A 21,329-nucleotide genomic window follows, 5' to 3' on the forward strand; every position below is an offset into this window, starting at 1 on the left:
ACCTTCCAACATTTCTCCGATGAAAATAGGGACATCCTAAGGAAAAACAGGATCAAATCAGAAACCGGGATCGGTTCTGTAAATCCCAGACTGTCCCTGGAAAATAGGGACGCTTGGAGGTTCTGCCAGTGAGGTCATCCATATCTTGGCACCCCTAAATGCTCACTGCTCCCAAATGTTGGAGAAACCCCAGGTTCCACTGCCCCTGATTTGGCCACCAACATCATTATGATATCAGCATAGCTACCTCTTGTGTTTTGTTTGCTTATCCCACTTGCATTACTGCTGGTGGGAGGTAGTAAGCTCACCTCCACTGTCAGTATTTCTAGGAAATTTACATTTTCAGAATTAAAGTGGCTTAAAGAGCCCTGGTGCAACAAGTCCACTTTTTTACAATTAAAAACATTTACCTTCTCATGGTTAAGAAAGCAATGGGGAAAGTGGCTAAGAAGCGTGAGATAAATGATTAGTGGGAAGGCTTGTAACCACCGCACAAAGAAATTAGGATAAAATCTGACTGTCATATAACCTCCCCACAAACAAATCAGAACGAATGCTCAGTAAAGACCGGACTTGGATACTTGAGATATATATGGTCCCGCCGTATACCTGTGGCTGCAACTTGTTTTGAACTGTTTTCAGTGTTGAATTTTAAAATTGCTGTAACTTGCCCTGGTACATTATGGTGAAGGTGGGTCAACAACAATGACAGCACCTGCTGTATCAGCTCTGTGCAATTAAATATAGATGAATGCTGGAATAAAGTCCTCTGAAGGTGCCCTAAAGGTGAGGTATGAAAGGGACCCATGACGTCTTAGAGCTGCTGTGAACTGAAACTGGCACCATCCCATGCCCCTGCTGTGCTTGCTGGGGCTGATGGGATTTGTAGTTCATCAACATCTGGAGCACCAAAGGTTCCCCACATCTGAGTTTGGCGGGGACTAAAAAGCTAACTTTCTGAAAAGCCCAACTGGGTCCCTGAAATATTGGTGGAGTTTCAAAACTGGCCACAGTTATCTTCTTTAGACGTCCTTGGCTTCTAAGGCAGGTTTCCCAGTTGAGCCCCAGCTTAGCATTTATTTCCCTGGTTATATAAACAGGAGGCTGAAATATTTTCCATCTTGGCAACCTTTGTCCACCTGAGAGAGTTTCACAGAAATCAGCCCATGTAGCGCTAAGTTTTATTCATTTTTCTTGGTCGGTAGCCCTCCCCTCCGCCCCGGTGTCTAAAAGGACTCATATGTTTCAAGGTCTGAAGGTGTGTGACCTTTAAAAACACATTTCCCCCTCCAAGTAAAAAATGAGTAGTCTCCACAAGAATGTTGGAACTTAGCAGCTAGAAACCCTAGGAATGTGGATGGCAGCCAATAGCACAATAAGTCTGTCTCTTTTTTCCCCAGTCCTTGGCATCTAATTCACATGTTGCAGAGCAGTCTTATGTTTGCTTGCTTGGCAGTCAAATCCTACAGTGTTCAGTGAGGCTTACTCATGAGTAAGGATGGCCTGGTGAAACATGGGACTAATGCACCTTTAATTGTTGTTGTTGTTTTACACAGCTGTTAAAGGTCTGCTTTTGCATCTCTCTACCCAAGCAAGTGTGTTTTTAAAAGTTGCAGCTCCATCTGTGAATGTTTTTACACTTTGGTGTTACTGGGTTAACTGCAGCTGAGTTTGGGAGGGTGCAGAACACAAACATAGATGGCCAGAGGAGGGTGGGGGAGAAGAAGAATTGCTCATCTTTACTTGATTTTAAAAAATTATGTCCCGCCTTTCAAATCTAAAAGTTTAAAAGTTAGCTTACAGAAAAGAAAAGAAAAGAAAAGAAAAGAAAAGAAAAGAAAAAGCTTTGGTTTAAAACAAATAGCCTTTGTAAGATAGAGCTAAACATAAAGCAGCCTTAATTTAAACTATCCTGGGAATCAGAATGAATGTATTGATTGATTGATGACAATTTGTATACACTGCTTAAATTCGAAACAAAAACTCTTTACAGCTTTAAAACAAAGCCCTTTACAACTTTGGCTAAATGCAACTAGATAAAATGCCAGAAATTTATACATTCCATAAAACACAATCAACAACTAAACAGAGCATTTTTTTTTTTTTTAGTATCAAACATTACATGTGAAAACACAAGGGAAATTCATTGAAAACATAGCAGGACTAAACAAAATATCCTCTAAGCATCAGGAAAGTAAAATATTATGCAAGAAAACCAGCTAAAAAGTATAAATTCCACCCTTTTAAAGGGTTGGTGTATCCCTCCCTATAATCGGGACCCTTGACTCTCCTCATGTTGCTGGACTGCAGCTCCCATCTTCCCCGACCATTGGGAATGCTGGCTCCGCCTGCTGGGAGTTGGGAGTCCCCAATGACATGAAGAGGGCTAACTTTTCCCTGCTATAATAAAGCAACCAGTTTGGAAGCAAAGAAAGGTCCTGAGGCAGGACGCTGCATCTTTTGTACCCCTCTGGAAATCCTTTTGTGGGTGCGAGCAATGGTCACGTAAGGAAGGGAAAGTTCCTGAGAGCAAAATGGAGGCGATGCTCTGAGATGCTACAACTTGCAGGCAGCAGCATCCAGCCCGTGAATAGTTCTCTCCCTGGAACAACCGGCCAGGAAGCCAGCCAACATGTGGTGAGAAAATGTGCCTGTGTGGTTCTCGGGAAGGAAGCTTTGGAGGGCAGGATAGGGCCAACATAACACTCCGTTCCCTCGCGTTGATTCAACTGGTACAGGCCCGTTTCCCCCATGTGTGGTGCGCAGCTCGCTGTTGACCTTCAAAGCTGTTCCCTGCAAGATGCAGAGGGTGTGGTGGCAATGGTTTATTCCTGCCCCCCCTCCACCCCAAAAATGAGGGGGTTTGTTGGCAGGGTTCAAGAAGACCACACCCACACATGGAAGTGTTTTTCCCGAGCATGGACCTCCGTGCGAGAGCGTGCTCCCAGTCCCGTTGTTTGGCTGCGCAGCGAACGGTACGCAGCCAGCCTTGGCTGTGGAGGGGCAGATGAGCCAAACGCCGTCCACTCCAGCTGGTTGCAATTCACTCTCTTTGCCTCGTGCCTGGCCCGTGTCCTTTGGCGGAGCTCGCGTGCGCTGCCAAAATCTCTTTGCAAATAGCACTCAGTAGCAAGCAGCAGGGCAAAAACAGGAATCTGAGAAACAGGAATCGAGAAGCGGGAGAGGGGGTGGGGTGGGGTGGGGTGGAGGGAAAGAAAGGCTTGCCTGGGGATTTCTCCCCGAGAGAAGCCCAGTAGCAACCTCAGCCTCATATTCTTCTGTGTCCAAGGTCTCTTCTGTGCTGGTTTCAGTCCAGGGTAAACAAGGCCTGACCTTGAAAGCATATCTGATTTGATTTGAGGAAGCAACGGGACAATGGAGTTTCACCGGTTTCTAGCGGCAAGGATGCAGTTTGACCAAGGGAAGGAGGTGTTCTGGGGAGAAGAAAAGAGGCTAGATGCAGAGCCCGGGGCATGTTTTGCCAATAGTTAATATAAGCAAAATGTCCCTCCTGATGAGGTGTGGGCAGTGGGAGTCAATACCAAAAGTTGGTGAAGTTGCATGGCCTTGCTTCTGTGCTTTGGCAGGCTCATTGTGGCAGGGAGTCCCAACACCTCCCTGGTGGTGAGCCCCATCTGCCTTCTTCCAAGCAGGTTGCTGCTTATTATACCTGTAAAAAGTGGTCTTGCTAACTTGAAGGGGATGTGTGTGTGTGGGGGGGTGGAATCTGCTAAGGCCATTCACAAGGCCTCTGTAGGGAGAAAATGTGAGTTTCCGTGGATGTCAACAAAGCTGGGGATCGTTTATGGTATGTGAAAGTGATAGGAATAAAGAGGAGACTTCTGTGAACATGTGCAAGAGTTTATTTTCCTTTCCCACCTTTCCTTTTCCATCTGCACTATTCATTTCAAATCAGTGTCATCCCACTTTAAACAGTAGTGGCTTCCCCCAAACAATCTTGGGAACTGTAGTTTGTTAAGGGTGCTGATAGTTGTTTGGAGGCCCACAGAGTTACAGTTCTTTTGAATTCCTTGACAAGAGGGGTTAATTGTTAAGCCTCTCTGGGAATTGTCACTCTCTGAGGGGAACTCTTCAGCACCCTTAACAAACTACAACTCTCAGCACTACAGTTCCCAGGGTTCTTTGTTGGGAAGCCATGACTATTTACAGTGTCATGATGCTACCTTGAATGTGTAGTGCAGCTGGGGCCTAAGAGATGATTCATGTGCCACATTTTCCTCTTTATTGGGAAAGAAAAAAGCTAGGGTGTATCTGATATGTGCAGTGGATTAGCAACTGGGAATCCTTGGGCCAAATCTGGCCTTCTGCCAATTTAAAGGGGAAAGGGCCAGAAAGAAAGTGGTACCTTGCAAGAATATTAATTTGCAAGCAGCTACTTTAAGTAATAGGGGCTGAGGCATTTCCCATTGCCAGGTGCTACTTGCTCCAGTCTTTGTGACCAGGACTGAGTGAGGAGGGAGTGAACCAGGGCCACAACTTTTGCTTTGCTCAAGAAGCCAGTGCGGAACATGGATATTTGTTCCTGCAGTGAAACAAACGCTTCACTGTGTGTGGAATTGTCTTGGTATATAGGAGACGTTTTGTCACATGAGGAGCCAATGCCCAACATCCTGGGGGCCAGGGAATACCCTGAGAAGCGGCTTTGATGCTGCTAATGCAAGACAGGCTTTGGCCTGGTGGTTGCCAGGGTGGGCGTCAGCTTAGGAGCTCTGCTGGAGCCACTCGGAGCGCCTTCTCCTCCCAAAATTAAAAATAAAATAAGAATAAAAAGAGTTGGGTATAAATAAATAACTGGGAAGGGTGGGAATATGACTCTAGTCCCTTCCCGGATGCCTCCTGGTGACCTCTCCTTGGTAATGGCTCTTTCAAGTTCCAGAGAATTGAGTTTCCAGCACCACATTTAGAAGGGGAAATGATTTTGACAGCCAGCTAAGTGACAGGCGGCCAGAAAGCATCTGGGCAGGAAGAAGCGTAGAAGCGGGAAACTGCCTCCTGTCAAGGCCTCACATGACGTAAAGGAAGGCAGACGGGAGTGAACTGCAAGGCCCCAAGGTCCCTGGGTGAGCGGGCAAGCAGGTTGGTGGGGACAGGAAGGGCGACGGGTGCCCTGGCCATTCATTCCTGGCAGGTGTTTCGCAGCAGATGCCATCATGGCAGGATTTCCTGAGAGGGTTTCCTGCCTATGAAATGCAGGAGAGAAAGAGAGGGAGGCACTTGGTGAACTTGGTCTAACCCATTAGATCCCGTTCCTTCCTGTTCTCCCTGCCTGCCACATCTCTCAGACCTGTTGCAAGGCTTCAAAAATCATCACGGATAAAACCAGCTGCCCAGGAAAGAACACCAAAGTTCGCTTTCCATCCCGTGGTGGTTAGCCTGAGAAGCAAGTGGATCTTGAAGGTGACAATAGCCATAATAGCTGTTGCATTTAAGATATAATGTCATTTCACACGGCATACACCACAAGTGTCTTGGCAAAACCAGGACATCCAATTTTTTTCTCGCAAGTGGCTGCCCTTTAACTGCAAACGGCTTTTCCAGAAGGATGAGTTGGCTCACGTACAGCATCAGATTTCTTTGTGAAACTGTTCTCATCTGTCTTCTTGTATTCATTTATTTTTTAAATTGTTCTACACCGCTAGGATATTTGCTAATGTTTGGTGGTCTGTCAATTTTCCAAATATAATTCTTGTCTGGTATGCCCTCTAAGCTTTCTGGGACAAGCCCCGTCCACATGTCCCTTCAGTGTGACCAAGGCTCTCCTTGTGGCATTTTTAAAAACTGCTCCTAAAACTAGACAAAACAAAAGTGGTTGTGAGAGGGGCCGATGGCTCAAAAGACACAGTTTTTTGTTCCAAGGAAAACTTGACAAAACAACATTAAGCCCAGGATGTTTTTGTCATCCCTTGTCACATTTGCTTAAATGATGAGCTTGCTGTGCTGAAACAAAGGGAGAGGCAGAAGTGTTTCAAACAATACCTTATTATCTTAGTGCTAATCCAATTGTGTGGCTGATTGGCTAACACTTGTGACATCAAGAACACCTCCCCCTCCCCCATATATATATTTAAAACCTCCCTTCTTTTTATTTTAAATGTATAAGCCAGGACAGGCTGCACATATTATTACTTTTGCTTTCACACACAAAAAGTATCACATAATATGTGCAGCCTGTCCTGGCTTATACATTTAAAATAAAAAGAAGGGAGGTTTGCAAGGAAGGTAGTTTGGTGGCTAACTTAATTGTTGGCTCTTTAAGAAGGCATGACTTTGATGCAAATTGTAAAGCCAGCAAGAAGTCGATCTTATGCCATGCCTGACTTTGACTTCCTGTTGAAATGTTGAATATGTTCTTCACTCAATAGGTGGGCACAGTAAGTAAGGAAGTGGAGTATGTCCCATGTTATGGGGCAGCTAAATATGGGCCTTGTGGGGGGGGGTGTTGTTTCTAGAAAGTTTGCCCTTCTGGGTGTCCAAGTGCAGAGGAGACCTTTTGAGCTGAGAGTGGGTCTGCAATTTCTTGCATTTTCTCTTCTCCGTGTTATTCTCTCTAGGAAACGTGGGGCAGCAGAGAATGGTGCCAAGTGGTGACAGTGGTGACGGTGTGGTTTCTACCCCCCCCCCAGCTTTGCCTGGACAAAAGACAGTGCTATTTCTAGGAAGGGGTGGGGAGGAATTAGATTCAGTTTGCATTTAAAGGCAAAACTGCTTAATTCACACTTTCTAAAACAATGTGCAAACCGAAGCCCAGCCACCGCTTGAAATTCACACCTCTCCAAATTTTGCAGTGCAGTTTTCCAGCCAAGCAATGTGTACAAATATGTGGATGTTAAGGTACACATATATTAATCAGAATGACATGCAAAATGCATTATGTTAGGGGAAGTTGCTTTATAAAGATGTGTATATTATTCCATATCAAAGGGGTATATTAGGAGGCTTTAGTTGTCTGTCTCGGGAGACAGTGGAGGAGTGTGTCTTGGGAACTGAGAAGATAGCAATAAAAACACTGTTTAGTTTTCATGAGGACTTAAATAATAAATATGTCCACAAACCAGTGTGGGAATGATGGGAGCTAAGCACCAAGATGTGGAAAATGAGAAAGAGAAACAGAAATTAACTCATCTGCCCAACCCTCTTTCTGGGATGAGGCATTTAATTACATAACCAGGTATTTGGCTTTGTTCTTTCTCAACAGCCTGACACTTGCGGTGCTTATCACTCATAAGGAAGATTCTCCTAAGCTGTCTCAACTCATTCAGTATGCAGGAATGCCTCGGTATTGCCACAGGGCTGAAGTGGGAAGGTTTGCCTTCAGCACACAACTGAATCCCCACCTGAATTCAGTGATGCAATCAAAATAGAAATTTGCCCAGAGGCAAATTGCTGAAACACATCGCTGTTCCCAAGCTCTGGTTTTGCACCCAACGATATGCTTTGCATGTGTAGAAGATCCCTGTAGCCTCCAGGCAGCCCCCGATGTTTCTATTTGGGGCGTGCATAAGGACAGCTGTGGCTCTCAATGATTTTCCAATTGTTCATATGGGCAGGGCTAGGAGCACAAAGTCCTGCAGGGTCCCTGATGCCACCTTGCTTCTCCTCCCTCTGTTGGGGGCAGGGAGGAAGATGAGAAGGGGAGAGACGTGGACCTGTTTGTGTTTAGTATGTTCTTTCCTAATTAAGAAACCAAGGTAGACTTGATTACATGGGTTTTTTGGGTTGATGGATTTGTCCCCGGTTCCCTGCTACCGCCTTTTCTCTCTGACCCAGGTAGCAACCGAAAGTCCCAACTCACCTCTCTCTCTCTCTCTCTCTCTCTCTCTCTCTCTCTCTCTCTCTCTCCTCGTTCTCAAAAACGAAGTGACTCTGATCCAGGGCGACATCAGCAACCTGGAGGATGTGAAGGCAGCCATGAAAGGAGTCCACCTGGTCATCCACACTGCCAGCCTGGTGGATGTTTGGGGCAGAGTCTCACCTGAAAAGATCACTGCGGTCAACGTTCAAGGTAGGAATTGAAAGACTACCCATTCAGCCTCTTTCCTCCATGGTCCAGAGGAAGTCACCCTGCCCATTACAGGACCAAGGAGAGCAGCACAACGGCCTGGTTCACACATAATGCTAAGCCATGGTTTGTTTCACAAATCATGAGTTAACCGTGAGTTTGTCAAACAAACCATGGCTTGTTTCTCCAACATTTGTTTTGTTCTTGTCTTGTGGAGTTTAGTGAGTGTCCAGGGTGACTTCAACAAACCATGGCTAAGGGAATGGTGCTGGGTTTCAATATAACTAACGCCAGGCTGTAGTTATAGCAAAACAAGCCATGGTTTCAGATTGTGGTTTGTTGGCAACAAGGAAACCATAGGTAAGCTTCTGGCAGGGTTTTCACATAATAATAAGCCATGCTGTAATAAACAGTCTCATAAACCATGGTTTAGTGTTATGAGGAAAGCAAGATGGGCAAAGCTACTTGTCAGAAAGGTGGCTGGGGAGGTTGCTCAAGCCAGTGAACCAGGCCACGTTCCAGAGGAAGGCCTTCATTTCCAAACCAAGAGGTGCTGGGGCCAAGCATACCACAATGTATTGTCATCCAGCCTTGACCTGACGCGGCAGGGCTGTTCTTACCCTCCCACGTTACCAAGGAAAGGTCTGGATTTTTAAGAATCGCTTGATGGGAAGTGCTAATATTTCAGCCTGTCTTTCTAGAAGATAAAAGCCAAATATTTTGAAGGGAGCAACGCCAGCTTTTGCCAACTTAATAAATCTGTTTTTCAGGAGGCTGGCGGGGGTGGTTGAAGACTGTTCTGTGAAAAACGTAATAAGAATTGCTAAATAAAATTGCAATGGAAAGGAAAATATTACAACTGGGAAATTAGCCCTGCTGTATACAGAAGGAAAACAGAAAGATTTCTCTGAAACAGTGCTGTTAAGCCTTTCCAAGAACTAGCTGGCTAATTCCTCTAAAGTAGGCTTGGGAGACCCTGTGGCTCTCCAGCAGTTGCTGGACTCCAACTCCCATCAGCCTCAGCTAGCCTGGCCAATGGACAGGAATGCTGGTAGTTGGAGTCCAGCAATACATGCCAGGCTTGCAGGTTCCCCAGCCTTGCCCTAAAGCAGGGTTTCCCAAATGTGGGTCTTCAGCTGTTTTTGGACTACAACTCCCATCATCCCTAGCTAGCAGGACCAGTGGTCAAGGATGAGTGTTTCCAGGTTCAGGAAGCCACTATCTCATGTGGGTCTCCTGCCCCACATCCCGGAGGCTGAAGAACAGACTCTGGTTACTTAAGGGGAGAGGCAGTTTCCCTCTGTGTATGCTCAGATACCCTCTTACCATTATTGCAGCTTCATCTTTTTTCAGAGGCTGAGCCCTGGCGCCACAGGCAGGGGATCAAGCCTAGCTGGGAAGCACGGCCTGTGAGGTTAAATCCTGTGTTGGCTATGCACACCCATTCCCAACAGGGAACATGGGCATGTAGCCAAGGCAGCAGGATTCTACTCCCTGCTTGTCAGGGGGGTTAAATCCTTCTGGGAGCAAGATTTAATCCTCACCCATCAGCTACTCATCAGGCGTTAAATCCTGGATTGAGGAAGGGGTTCACATGGAAATCCCTGCTAAAACCACGGTTCCCCTCCACACACACCCCACCTTGGTCTGACTTGATAGAAGGCAGAATCCCATGTCCTTCCCTGTCATCTCTGCGGCAATTGGGTGGTACATGAGCAGGTCAGCCCCTGAGCTGAGATGCTCCTTCCATTTCCCCCCCTTTGGCTTTACATCAGATGCTCCTGGCTGAGGGCGTCTGGAAAGGAAACAACAGGAATGGATTGCCACGTTTTTAAAGCACCATCACTCATCCTTTCCTTCTGGCAGCCTAAGAGGAAAAGCTTTGTCCTGTCCTGTCCTGTCAGAACTTCCTATTCCACCAAACTTTAATAACTGGTTCTGACTCCATGGCCCGAAAGTGGCTCCATTTGGGGTGGAGTGTTTGTTTGTTTGTTTGTTTGGGAAAGGGTTTTGAGGTTTTTGGGAAAAACCCTCTGTCAGTTACTGATGTAAAACCGACCAAGGCAGAGATGAGTCAGGAACAAGGATAATAACGTCCATGTGTGGGCATTCCTTTAAATTTATGAACGTCCGCCGCATTTGCCAGGGAGTAAAGAGGCTGGCAGGGAGGGCCTGTGAAGTTTGGGATGAAATTTCTGCCACTGCATGAGATGCAAAGGCCAAGTCTCTATATATTTCAACATTTTCTCTCACAGGCTAAAACAGGTGCTTGTTATTGCACAACAGAAAGTGGGTTGATCCCCTTACACAACTATCAGGTATTCTGGAAGAGGATGGGTTGAGAACCAGGGTTGGGGCTAGGTTGGTCTTGTTTTCCAGATGATTTGTTGTATTTCTCTCCCCTGCCGCCTTCTTTTATCTGTACAGCAACCCTCTGAGGTAGGTTGGACTGAGACAGGCTAGCTTCATGCCACACATAAGGCCAAGCCACACTGTGGCTTAGCGAGAATGAGCTAGTGTTAAGGTACAGTGCTACCTCGGTTTACGAACAGTCCTGTTTACGAACTACAGTGGTACCTCTGGTTACATACGCTTCAGGTTACAGACTCCGCTAACCCAGAAATAGTACCTCGGGTTAAGAACTTTGCTTCAGGATGAGAACAGAAATTGTGTGGCGGTGGCGTGGCAGCCGCGGGAGGCCCCATTAGCTAAAGTGGTGCTTCAGGTTAAGAACAGTTTCAGGTTAAGAACGGACCTCCGGATTACGAACTTATTTAACCAGAGGTACCACTGTATTCGGTTTACGAACTCCGCAAAACCGGAAGTAGTGTTCTGGTTTGCAAACTTTACCTCAGTCTACAAACGGAAGCTGAACGGTGGAAGGGCACTGGCGGCGGGAGGCCTCATTAGGGAAAGCGTGCCTGGGTTTAAGAACGGACTTCCGGAACGGATTAAGTTCGTAAACTGAGGTACCGCTGTTCTTGGAAAGAAAGCCGCAGCTGCTTTGCTCCTCCTCTGGTTCTGCGTCCTGTGTGCTACCTGGAGCTGAGCCATGGTTTGGCACCATGTTGTGTGGAAACACAGGGTTGTGGTTTGTCTTGCTACCAACAAACCACAAGCTTGTCACCAAGGTGTGCTCCTGGTTTACCAAGTCGCTGACTGGCTCGAGGCCGGCTAATGGGGTTTCATGGCTGGGTGTTCTAGCCTGACATTGTTCTAGCCTGACCTTCTCACCGTGACACCATGTTGGCTCTTAACAGAAGAGGGCCCAGAGTTCCACATCCCAGCATCCCTTCCCTTCCCAACACCAGCTCTCAAGGGACCTCATTGAGAAGCTCTGTGGTGGCGGCAGGTCTCTGAAAACCCTGGGAAGTCACTGCGGGCAGTCATTGCGGGCAGTCCTGAACTAGATGCACCAACCGTCTGATTTGGTACGCTTCCTAGGACAGTGGTTGAGTTATAGGGACCCAGGGCACACCATTGTGTAAAGGGAAGTCTTCTTTCTGCACATAACTGTTAGTCTCTTTCTGCACAAAACTGCTCCATTTTGGGGAAGCCTTGCTCCTCTTTTCTCTTGCTTTCTGAGAAGTCTTGCTCGTAGGTTTTTCCCTGCTTTTGCACACACTGTACGAACCTGCTCTCCATGCCTAGCTGACCATATCTACAGAACCTGATTGTTATATTGTTTGTGCCATATTAATCTCTAGTTACAATTCAATTAGGAGGCTTCATGCCTGTCTAGTTCTAGCTCCGATTCCCAGCCTTTACTCCATCAATGATAAATGATCACATGTAATCCCCACCTCTCACATGTAATTCCCGCCTTAGTACTTATGTTAACCAATCACAAGTTTCTGTGTGTATGTATCAACCAATCAGCCACAGGCACACCTGTGGCAATGCTTGTAATATTCAATAAAAGAGGCTCTCAGGGTCCGCCCAGACAGACGCCTCATGTTGCACCTGCCTCTCTCGTCTCCCGTGATTTTTCATTCCTACAATTGTGTCTCTCTCTTCCCCCAGGACCCCCAACTCCCAACCTGCCCCAAGCCACTGAATCTTGGTTCCAAAAGCCCTCTGATATTTCCACCCATAGTCCCACTACTCTGATTGCCTTCCAGCAGAGGCGACCAAAATGCCCTTCCCTTGCTGTCTGCAGTCAGTCGCTGTCTCAGGGGATGCAGTTAGGACATTGGAAGAGCCTTGCCAGATCTCTCTAAAGAGCTGCAGAGTACCATCTCCCACAGTGGCCAGTCGGATGCTTCCAGGAAGCCCCCACCCCGGGACAGGAAATGCTTGCCGTTGCCCAGCATTTTGTACTCAGAAGTATACTGCTGCCACTGATAAACCCACTCTGTACATCTGTAGTTGACATCGTACAGGCATGGAATCGATAAAAGCTGAAAACCTTAGCTTGCTTTTTTATTTTTAAAAACAAGTTTCTAGTACAGTGGTACCTTGGTTTACGAACTTAATCCGCTTCGGAAGTCCGTTCTTAAACCAAGGCGTGCTTTCGGTTGTCAGGGTTTCCAGCATGGTCTAGAGCAGGGATCAGCAAACCTTTTCTGCAAGGGGCTGGTCCACTGTCCCTCAGACCTTGTGGGGGGCCGGACTATATTTTGAAAAATAAAATAAAAAATGGACGAATTCCTATGCCCCACAAATAACCCAGAGATGCATTTTAAATAAAAGGACACATTCTACTAATGTAAAAACACGCTGATTCCCGGACCGTCCATGGGCCGGATTTAGAAGGTGATTGGGCCGGATCCAGCCCCTGGGCCTTAGCTTGCCTACCCATGTTCTAGTGGTCAGGGATGATGGGAACTGGAAGGGACCATGATCTCTGCCCCTCGGTTATGTGGGCACCATGGGGTTCTTGGGCTGGCCGAGAGGTGTGGCTTATGTGTCTTCTCTCTCTCTCTCTCTCTCTCTCTCTCTTTCTCCTTTCTCCCCTTCTGTTTTCTATCATTTTGGCACAGGAACTCAGAACGTCATTGAAGCATGTGTGACACAAGGAACTCAGTACCTGATTTACACCAGCAGCATGGAAGTGGTGGGGCCCAACGCGAGGGGCGATCCCTTCTTCAGGTACGTGCCTCACCTGGGGCTTCTGGCATCTCTGCCCCGGCTGCCTGTACACTGGGCTTCCCTCCCCTTCCACAGCACAGAGGTGTCTCCTTCTCAGTCTGTGATTAAGGGCAGGCGAGTTCTTCCTCTAACTTCATTTTGCCTTTAGAAAGCCCACCCATCTTTCAGAACTATAGGTGGTTCTCTCCCCCTGCCCCTCTTTAACCTTGCAACACCCCTGTGAGCCAGTGGGAACTGCAGCCATCCTATCACTAGGAGGCACTTTCGAAAAAGCAATGTGCCTAAAGCGCTTGTGTTCTCTCTCACACCCATACACACCCAGAGCCCTGATATCCACAGCAGGGAGTTCCCTCTGGCTTTGGTCCAGGCCAGCAGTGGTTCCTCCCCTGTGCAAGGGCTTCCCCCGTGCCCTCCCTAGCAACATCACAACAAGACATGTACACAGCAATGGTAACCCTGGAGATGGGCAATGGAGATATATTATATATAACAGCGCTCCCTCCATGGCAATATTTTGTTCCTGTTTCTAACACTGTGCATGCACCATGCATTTGAAGAAACTTCCCCTGCCGAAGGATCCTGGGAACTGTAGTCTGTTAATGGTGCAGGGGATTGTAGCTCTGTGAAGGGAAAACCACAGTTCCCAGGATTCTTTGAAAGAAGCTTGGATGGCTTTAAGAGAGGATCAGACTGAGTGGCTCTCAATGGCTATGTCCTGCCTCCACAGCTGGAGTACTGTGTCCAGTTCTGGGCACCACAATTCAAGAAAGACACTGACAAACTGGAACGTGTCCAGAGGAGGGCAACCAAAATGGTCAAAGCCCTGGAAAATGAACGGCTAAGGGAGCTGGGCATGTTTAGCCTGGAGAAGAGGAGGTTAAGGGGTGATATGATAGCCATGTTCAAATATATATAAGGATGTCACATAGAGGAGGGAGAAAGGTTGTTTTCTGCTGCTCCTGAGAAGCGGACACGGAGCAATGGATCCAAACTACAAGAAAGAAGATTCCACCTAAACATGAGGAAGAACTTCCTGACAGTAAGAGCTGTTTGACAGTGGAATTTGCTGCCAAGGAGTGTGGTGGAGTCTCCTTCTTTGGAGGTCTTTAAGCAGAGGTTTGACAACCATATGTCAGGAGTGCTCTGATGGTGTTTCCTGCTTGGCAGGGGGTTGGACTCGATGGCCCTTGTGGTCTCTTCCAACTCTATGATTCTATGAAGTTCACCTCCGAATGCTAGTTTCTGGGAATCGCAAGAGGGGAGAGCACGGTGTTGTGCTTGGGTGCTGCTTTCAGGCTTTCCATAGGCTGGCCATGGTGGGAAGAGGATGCTGGAGTGACCCAGCAGGGCTGTCCTTCCATTCTTAAGCCTTGCACAGTTCCCTGAATGTGCTTTAAACGTATGGTGTGTGGATGCAGCCTAAATTGCCACTTCCACTAAAGCAGGAGATTGGCAGTTTCTTGTCTGCAAACATTAAATCGCCTCCTTTGTCTGTAAACACAAAACGTCTCGGTGCTGAATATTTTGGCCCGGGGCAAGGAAAGAAAATGGAGAAACTCAGACAGCTGTCTGGTATGTGTGTGTGTGTAAGGAATGGGACATTAAGCGCCCATAATCCATCCTTCTCGAAGAGTGCTGAAAACATGCATGGATTCCAAGCTCCCAACCTTTAGAGGCCCATTTGCAAATCTTAAAATGTATCATAGGCACCAGAGAATGCTGGCTTTACAGAGGAAAAACTGGCAATGCCTGAAACTGCCCCTGCCCCTACAAAACAAACAGGTGAAACACACCCACCCACCAAAACATCAACACCCACAGACAGAAAAGCAGGAAATGCCTGCAACTGAGCAATTCCTAAAAGCCAAACTCATTTTAAAAAACAACATTAACAAGGGAGGAATCATAGAATTGTAGAGTTGGAAGGGACCTAGAGGGTCATCTAGTCCAACCCCCTGCAGAGCAAAGGGCACCAATTTGGGGGACCCCCCAGGTTACACAATAGCACCTCCCTTGGATTCTCCCACCCCTACCAGTCAAAAGGAAGCTTGTGATGTCCATGCGCTGCAATAAAAAGATGCCTCCCTGGAATGATATGATGGAATTCTGGGGTGGGTGGTCTTTGTAGGGGGTGGGATTTTGCTGTTGTTGAGGAAGTGAGGGAATAATCAAGTAATAAGTTTCAGCTTGCAATAGGAACTGGGAAATGCTGCAGCTTTAATGCACATTTATTAAAAGGTATAAATAAATGCACATTAAAGTTGCAGCGTTTCCCACTGTGCTTTTGCAATGCTGGGAGAAACAATACTCTTGCTTCTACCTGTCTCTTTTAAGATGCAGGCACCTTGCCCTGCACTTGACAGTGGCCTCTGTACCATCATAGCACAGTGCATTGGAGTTAATTGAACAAAACTGAAGTATATTGAGGTACATTATTTTGTAGCAGAGACGGAAAAGGATGGGTCTGGCAGGTGGGGCTTCTGGGCTCTCTTTCTCTATGTTGAAGTATTGGGTTCTGATTCCCTGTGGCATGTTCCTCTTCTTTGCAGGGGAAACGAAGACACCAAATATGAGGTTGTTCACACCGAGCCTTACCCGGTTAGCAAAGCCAAGGCTGAGCGGTTGGTCATTGAAGCCAATGGACGAGCGGTGAGTCAGGCTCCCCTTCAGCCCACGTTTCGAATGGAACAAAGAACCTTAAAAGGACTAACAGATTTATTAGGACATAAATGTTCAAGAGCCAAAACCCACTTCTCCAGATCCGTGGCATGAACCCTTCGCCTCTGTCGGCCAACTAAGAACAATTTATGCATAGACAGTGGTATCTCGGTTTATGTACTTAATCCGTTCCTGAAGTCCGTTCTTAAACCAAATCCATACTTAAATCGAGGCGTGCTTTCCCTAATGAGGCCTCCCACTGCCGGTGCCCTTCCACTGTTTGGCTTCCGTTCGTAGATCGAGGTAAAGTTCACAAACTGGAACACTACTTCCGGTTTTGTGGAGTTCATAAACAGGATTGTTCGTAAACCGAGGTACCACTGTAATGATGTAGGCTGCTGTCAATGGAAGTTTATGTGCCCCAATAACTCAATTAGTCTCTTACAAGAGTTTTGTGGCCTCTTAAAAGTGCAGCAAGATGTCCCCTTTGCAGTGTATTTACGACACTTTTAAAACCCACCCTTTCTCTCTACCCTCTAATGAGCTTGAGTGCACATAGCATTTCCTTATCTTTCTGATAATCCTGTGTGGTAGCGTTATTTAGTCATTCTCGTTTTGATTTGTATATGACTGTGACCATTCCTGCTGCATTCACCCTGGTTCACTTGCAGGGTGTTTACTTCTCGTTAGTCATTTGCTTGGGACGTGGGTGGTGCTGTGGGTTAAACCACTGAGCCTAGGCCTTGCCGATCAGAAGGTCGGCGGTTCGAATCTCCGCGACGGGGTGAGCTCCTGTTGCTTGGTCCCTGCTCCTGCCAACCTAGCAGTTCGAAAGCACGTCAAAGTGCAAGTAGATAAATATGCACCGCTCCGTCAGGAAGGTAAACGGCGTTTCTGTGCGCTGCTCTGGTTCGCCAGAAGCGGCTTAGTTATGCTGGCCAATAAAGCGAGATGAGCGCTGCAACCCCAGAGTCGGTCATGACTGGACCTAATGGTCCGGGGTCCCTTTACCTTTTACCTAGTCAGTCGCTCACTCTGCACCTTCCAAACTGCTTAAAAAGTCAAGTTTCCTTTTTCCAGAGTGGGTTTGTTGCAGCTAGGGGAGACAGAGCCCTTTGATCCCCATACCTCAACTTGAATCCCTCCAGCAAAATGCTTGACCACCCAGAGGCTCCTCTACCCCACATGCGTCACAGTGGGGGGGTGGGGGTGGGAAGGGAGCCAGGTCTTTGGTGGCAGGGGAAGCTAATGGGTTTTCTCCACCTCCTCTTCTGTGCCACCAGGTGGAAGGAGGGAAGCAGCTGGTCACTTGCGCTCTCCGGCCGACTGGCATCTATGGGGAGCACCACCCACTGATGAAACAGTTTTACGAGAAAGGGCTGAGCACCAAAAAGTGTCTTATCCGAGCCGTCCCAGCCTCCACTGAGCACGGCAGGGTCTATGTTGGTAAGCTGTGCGCCATTCTTGAACTCCGATGTCACCACGAACTTTAGATGCCTTTGCACGCACTCCCTCGGGTCCTTTATAGCCAAAGCCCCAGAGAAGCAAGATGGTGTTGCTGCTTTTTATCAAAACAAATAATCTTTCCCTCCTGGAATGCTTTGCTTCTTTACCCATGACTAAAGCAAATCAAGAACACCAGAGCCTGTGTATTAATGTTTAGCAGTCGGACCTCTTGAATTCTTTTTCCAAGAGCAACAGATAAACTACAATGGGGATTTGTAAATTAATTTGTGTAAGCATTTGGAGGGCAACGTGGCCATTCCTGGGCCTGCTTTTTATTAGTTTGCTAACCTCTGCTAGAGGGCGATTGGCTCACAAGGAGAAAATGTGTTTAAAAAAGTGGTTTTCTTGAAAGAAGATCCCTTTGATCTCCTGTAACTTAAATTATGAATTTATTTTTATTTCCTCCTTACAAGGAAGGCTGAGCTAAGCCCTTGGCAAATGCACAAGCAAAGACTTGCGTGCTTACGGACTGGATGCTCAGACCAAAGCACTCTGAGTCAGTGACCTGATGACATTCACCTCTCTTATTGTTTATATTCCTATCTGTAGGCTCTCTCTCTCTCGCCCATTGCATAGGCTGCTTTAGCGATCCTATTTCTCTTTCCCAAGTGTTTCTCCTCTCTTCCTCCCCCTGCCAACCCTTTTGCAGGCAACGTGTCTTGGATGCATCTGCTGGTGGCCCGGAAGATCCAGGAGTCTCCCTCGACCGTTTCAGGCCAGGTTTATTTCTGCTATGACGACTCGCCTTACAAGAGCTACGAGGACTTCAACATGGAGTTTCTGGGCTCATGCGGCTTCCGCATGCTGGGCTCCCGGCCGCTGCTGCCTTCCTTCCTCCTGCGGTTCATGGCGCTGTTCAACGCCTTCCTGCAGTGGCTGCTGAAGCCCCTGTGCAACTACGCGCCCATCCTCAACCCCTACACTCTGACTGTCGTAAGCACCACCTTCACAGTGCAGACCAGCAAGGCCAAGGAGCACTTTGGCTACCAGCCCCTCTACAGCTGGGAGGAGAGCCGGGCCCGCACTGTGAAATGGCTCCAGGAGATCGATGCCCAGAGGGATGCTGGGAAATGAGACACGGGCCATGTGTGCGGGGGAGAGGGACAGGGGAGCCAGGATAGAGAGGGACTCCCCCCTCGCTCCCCAAAAGCAGCCTAGCCCTGGGTTTTGCTTCCACTGGGGCATCCGAGTACATTTTCCCAAACTCTTGCCGAAGCTGTGTTTATGATACCCAGTGCCGTCAAGAGTAATTTCATCTCGGTAAACTCTGGATTACACTATTGGTTTAATCCTTGTAATTACTATTATTTATTTGTCACTCGCAAAGCACTTAAAAGGATGACCGGGAGAGGGTGGAAAGAGGAACTGATCTGCGGGGAACCTACTCCAGGATTTGGCAGCAACCACTTTCAGTGAGAGTGTGCCAGTTCTACCGAAATCTGTTTTGAATGTTGGTTAAGCATATAGTTTTACTTCAGGGTCTCCTGTAAGAGCTGTGTGCTCCACTGGTGGCTGTCATCCGTCAAGGCTTGTAGGGGGTTAAGCAGGAGGCTAACATTAGAGGGCGCCAGAGGCAATGGCAGGCAGAGCTAAGGAATGCTAGATTGGTCCTTATCTTCCTACCTGGTGAATTTTACAAGGGCAGCCCTGAGACCAAGGAGAAAGAGGATGCTGCCAGCTCAGTGCCACCTTCTGGGCTGGTTAAAAGAAGGCAAGTTGGTGGGGCAGGGCTTTTGCCCTAATGAACCTGCCTCCCCTGGTGTGCCTTTGCAACAGAGCCTCCAATCTAAGTCTTAGAATGACTTCTACGATCCAGATCTTGCAGACTCCCTCTCTGATGGGAGTCCTCCTCTTCCAGAACCACTTTCCTTCGTTCTTATTGCATTCCCTTGGCAGTCTTTATTTTCAGTGTGCTACAAATGAACAGCACAGTGGGTCGGGGAGGGCTGTGTGCAATTTCATGCTGCATCATTCCTTTCCTGTAGCAATGTGAATCCCTCTGAAGGATCCTCAGTCCATTCCGCATCGCTGCGATCCCATTCCATTTTTTTCTTCCTACCTCAATTGCCACTACACCGCCCGTGCAGTCGGGATCCAGATCCATGTTTTGATTTTTATCTAGCCTGTCCTCTCAGTGTAGGACTTCACTTAGCATGACATATGATGCCATGATTTATTTTCCCTGCCACTTTTTGCAGGGCTTGTGCACTATGAATATGACTGGAGAATCATGGCGGATTTTTCTTTTAAAACAACAACAACACACTACTACAGTGGGTGGGTGGAGCCCAGATGCCCCTGCCTACAGTCTGATTAATAAGGGACAGAGCTAACAGCCTCCCTGATTCTGACTCTTTGCCATGTGGTTTTACTCCCCCCCCTTTGAGATTTGACCCAGTGAAAGAGGCTCATTTTTCTGAAACGTCCTGTCAGATGCAGGAACTTGGCAACCTCGCAGGATCTAAGGATTGACAGCATTGAATAAAAGTGGCAAAGGCACACAAGACACTGTTGCTGGGCTGGACAAGCTGCAGGAAAGCCCACTGACAAAATCCTTAACAGGGAAGGCGAAAGTGTTTTGGACATGTTTAAGTTTTGATGATTTGAAGGTTGGGGGTGAATAGGAATTGGTGAGGGGGAGGGGTGAGTCTGTTCAGTTTGTACTTCCATGCAGAGCTTAATTCTTAGTTTCTGAACCACGATGCAAGCTGAAACACTGCTTTCCTTTAAAATTTGCACGTTTCTGAATTTTGTGATGCAGTTCTCATAGTGTTCACAAAAATGAATATTTAGTGTAGACGAGGCACAAAACTATGTTGCGCTGACAGAAATTGCTTGCAGAAAGGCATGTATTAGTAGGGGGGACACCACCCCAAATTGATTTAGAAATGGGGCATCCTGAAGGTTTTTAAAAAAGAGAAACTGAGATTGGTGGAGCCAGCCATCCCTAGGGCTGATAGAGGCAGATAAAATGATTTGTGACATGGAGGAAGACAATCGAAATAGGTGTTTCTCCCTCTTTCGCAGTACATAAATTGGCTGGAGACTGAAGAGGAAGCTGTTTACCACACAGTGACTTAATTAATTGATGGCGTTCACTGCTCTGTCAGTAAATGTGACGCCTACTCAGTTTATATCCCGCCCTTCCTCCCGAGGGAGCTCAGGGCACCAAGTGCACCAATAAAAATATAATTGAAAACTTTCTAAAACCAGCTAAAAACAAGCACATTCCTTCAGCCAGTTATCTCAGGGGTTATCGTTCAGCCATCAAATGCCCGGGTAAACAAGGAAGGCTTTAAACATCACTGGCTTAAGCTGGCTTTTTAGAAGGGACAAGACAAATAGATGGCAGATAGGGCCGCTGGTCACAGGGGTTGGAAGTGGGATGTCCCTGGCTGGCAGAGATTGTGCCCATGGGCTCCTCAGAGCAATCATTTCTGGGCTAGACGGACCTATCCATTAGCACGACCAGCTGCCTTCCCCCTGTAAGAGCATTGCTGGTGCTTAACCTGGGCCCGGTGAAGTTGCCAGCCTGCTGCTCCCGCTGGTGAAACCAAATAATAATGTAGAATGTATTCCTTGATCGAAGTCTTAATTATTATAAATAAATACGTTGAATTCAGACAATGAGTTTGGCTCCTATTTTCCCTCCTGTCGTGTCTGTGGGGAGCCTTGGCAGGGCCATGCAGAGATTGGTCGTAGAAATGGTAGAATGAGAATTCTGAAGTCCGTAGGAGCGCTCCCTCCCTTAAAATCTCTTCCTCTAACTAACAGTGCTATAAATGGCATGTTTATGAACAAGGTAGGAATTGTAGGCATGTGGAAGTTTTCAGATCGCCTGGCAGATAAGACTCACGGCTTGTGAGCAGAGGTGAATAATATTAAGGTTAGAAAATCCACGGGTCACGGCTTATACGTCTTTAAAAACAAACAAGCCATGTTTGCAGAGTCTAAACTCCAACCCCCAGCAGCCCCAGACACCATGGGCAGTGGCCAGGCATGATGGGAATTGAGGTTCATGTTGGCCACCCCTGGTATAAACGGATTGCACCAC

The 21,329-nt window shown here is 47.3% G+C and overlaps 1 protein-coding gene and 1 long non-coding RNA gene across 11 annotated transcripts in view; both read left to right on the top strand.

Annotated features, from left to right (window-relative positions):
* HSD3B7 (hydroxy-delta-5-steroid dehydrogenase, 3 beta- and steroid delta-isomerase 7) overlaps window positions 1-20,896 on the top strand; it is a 51,320-nt gene extending 30,424 nt beyond the window's left edge. For all 10 annotated transcript variants that reach the window (XM_083470794.1, XM_083470790.1, XM_083470788.1 and 7 more), the window contains 5 exons: window positions 7,880-8,023; window positions 13,003-13,111; window positions 15,661-15,760; window positions 17,053-17,215; window positions 17,925-20,896. In XM_083470794.1, the coding sequence (XP_083326920.1) occupies window positions 7,880-8,023; window positions 13,003-13,111; window positions 15,661-15,760; window positions 17,053-17,215; window positions 17,925-18,349 (941 nt within the window). In that variant the 3' untranslated portion in view covers window positions 18,350-20,896. The remainder of the gene's footprint in view (window positions 1-7,879; window positions 8,024-13,002; window positions 13,112-15,660; window positions 15,761-17,052; window positions 17,216-17,924) is intronic.
* Window positions 13,719-14,874, top strand: LOC310691219. The gene is made up of 2 exons (XR_014518395.1): window positions 13,719-13,848; window positions 14,333-14,874. It is a non-coding gene; the product is annotated as an uncharacterized lncRNA (long non-coding RNA).
* Window positions 20,897-21,329: the final 433 nt, after the last annotated feature.

This window comes from Podarcis liolepis (assembly GCF_965112155.1).
Source record: "Podarcis liolepis genome assembly, chromosome: 13".
NCBI classification, from domain to species: domain Eukaryota; kingdom Metazoa; phylum Chordata; class Lepidosauria; order Squamata; family Lacertidae; genus Podarcis; species Podarcis liolepis.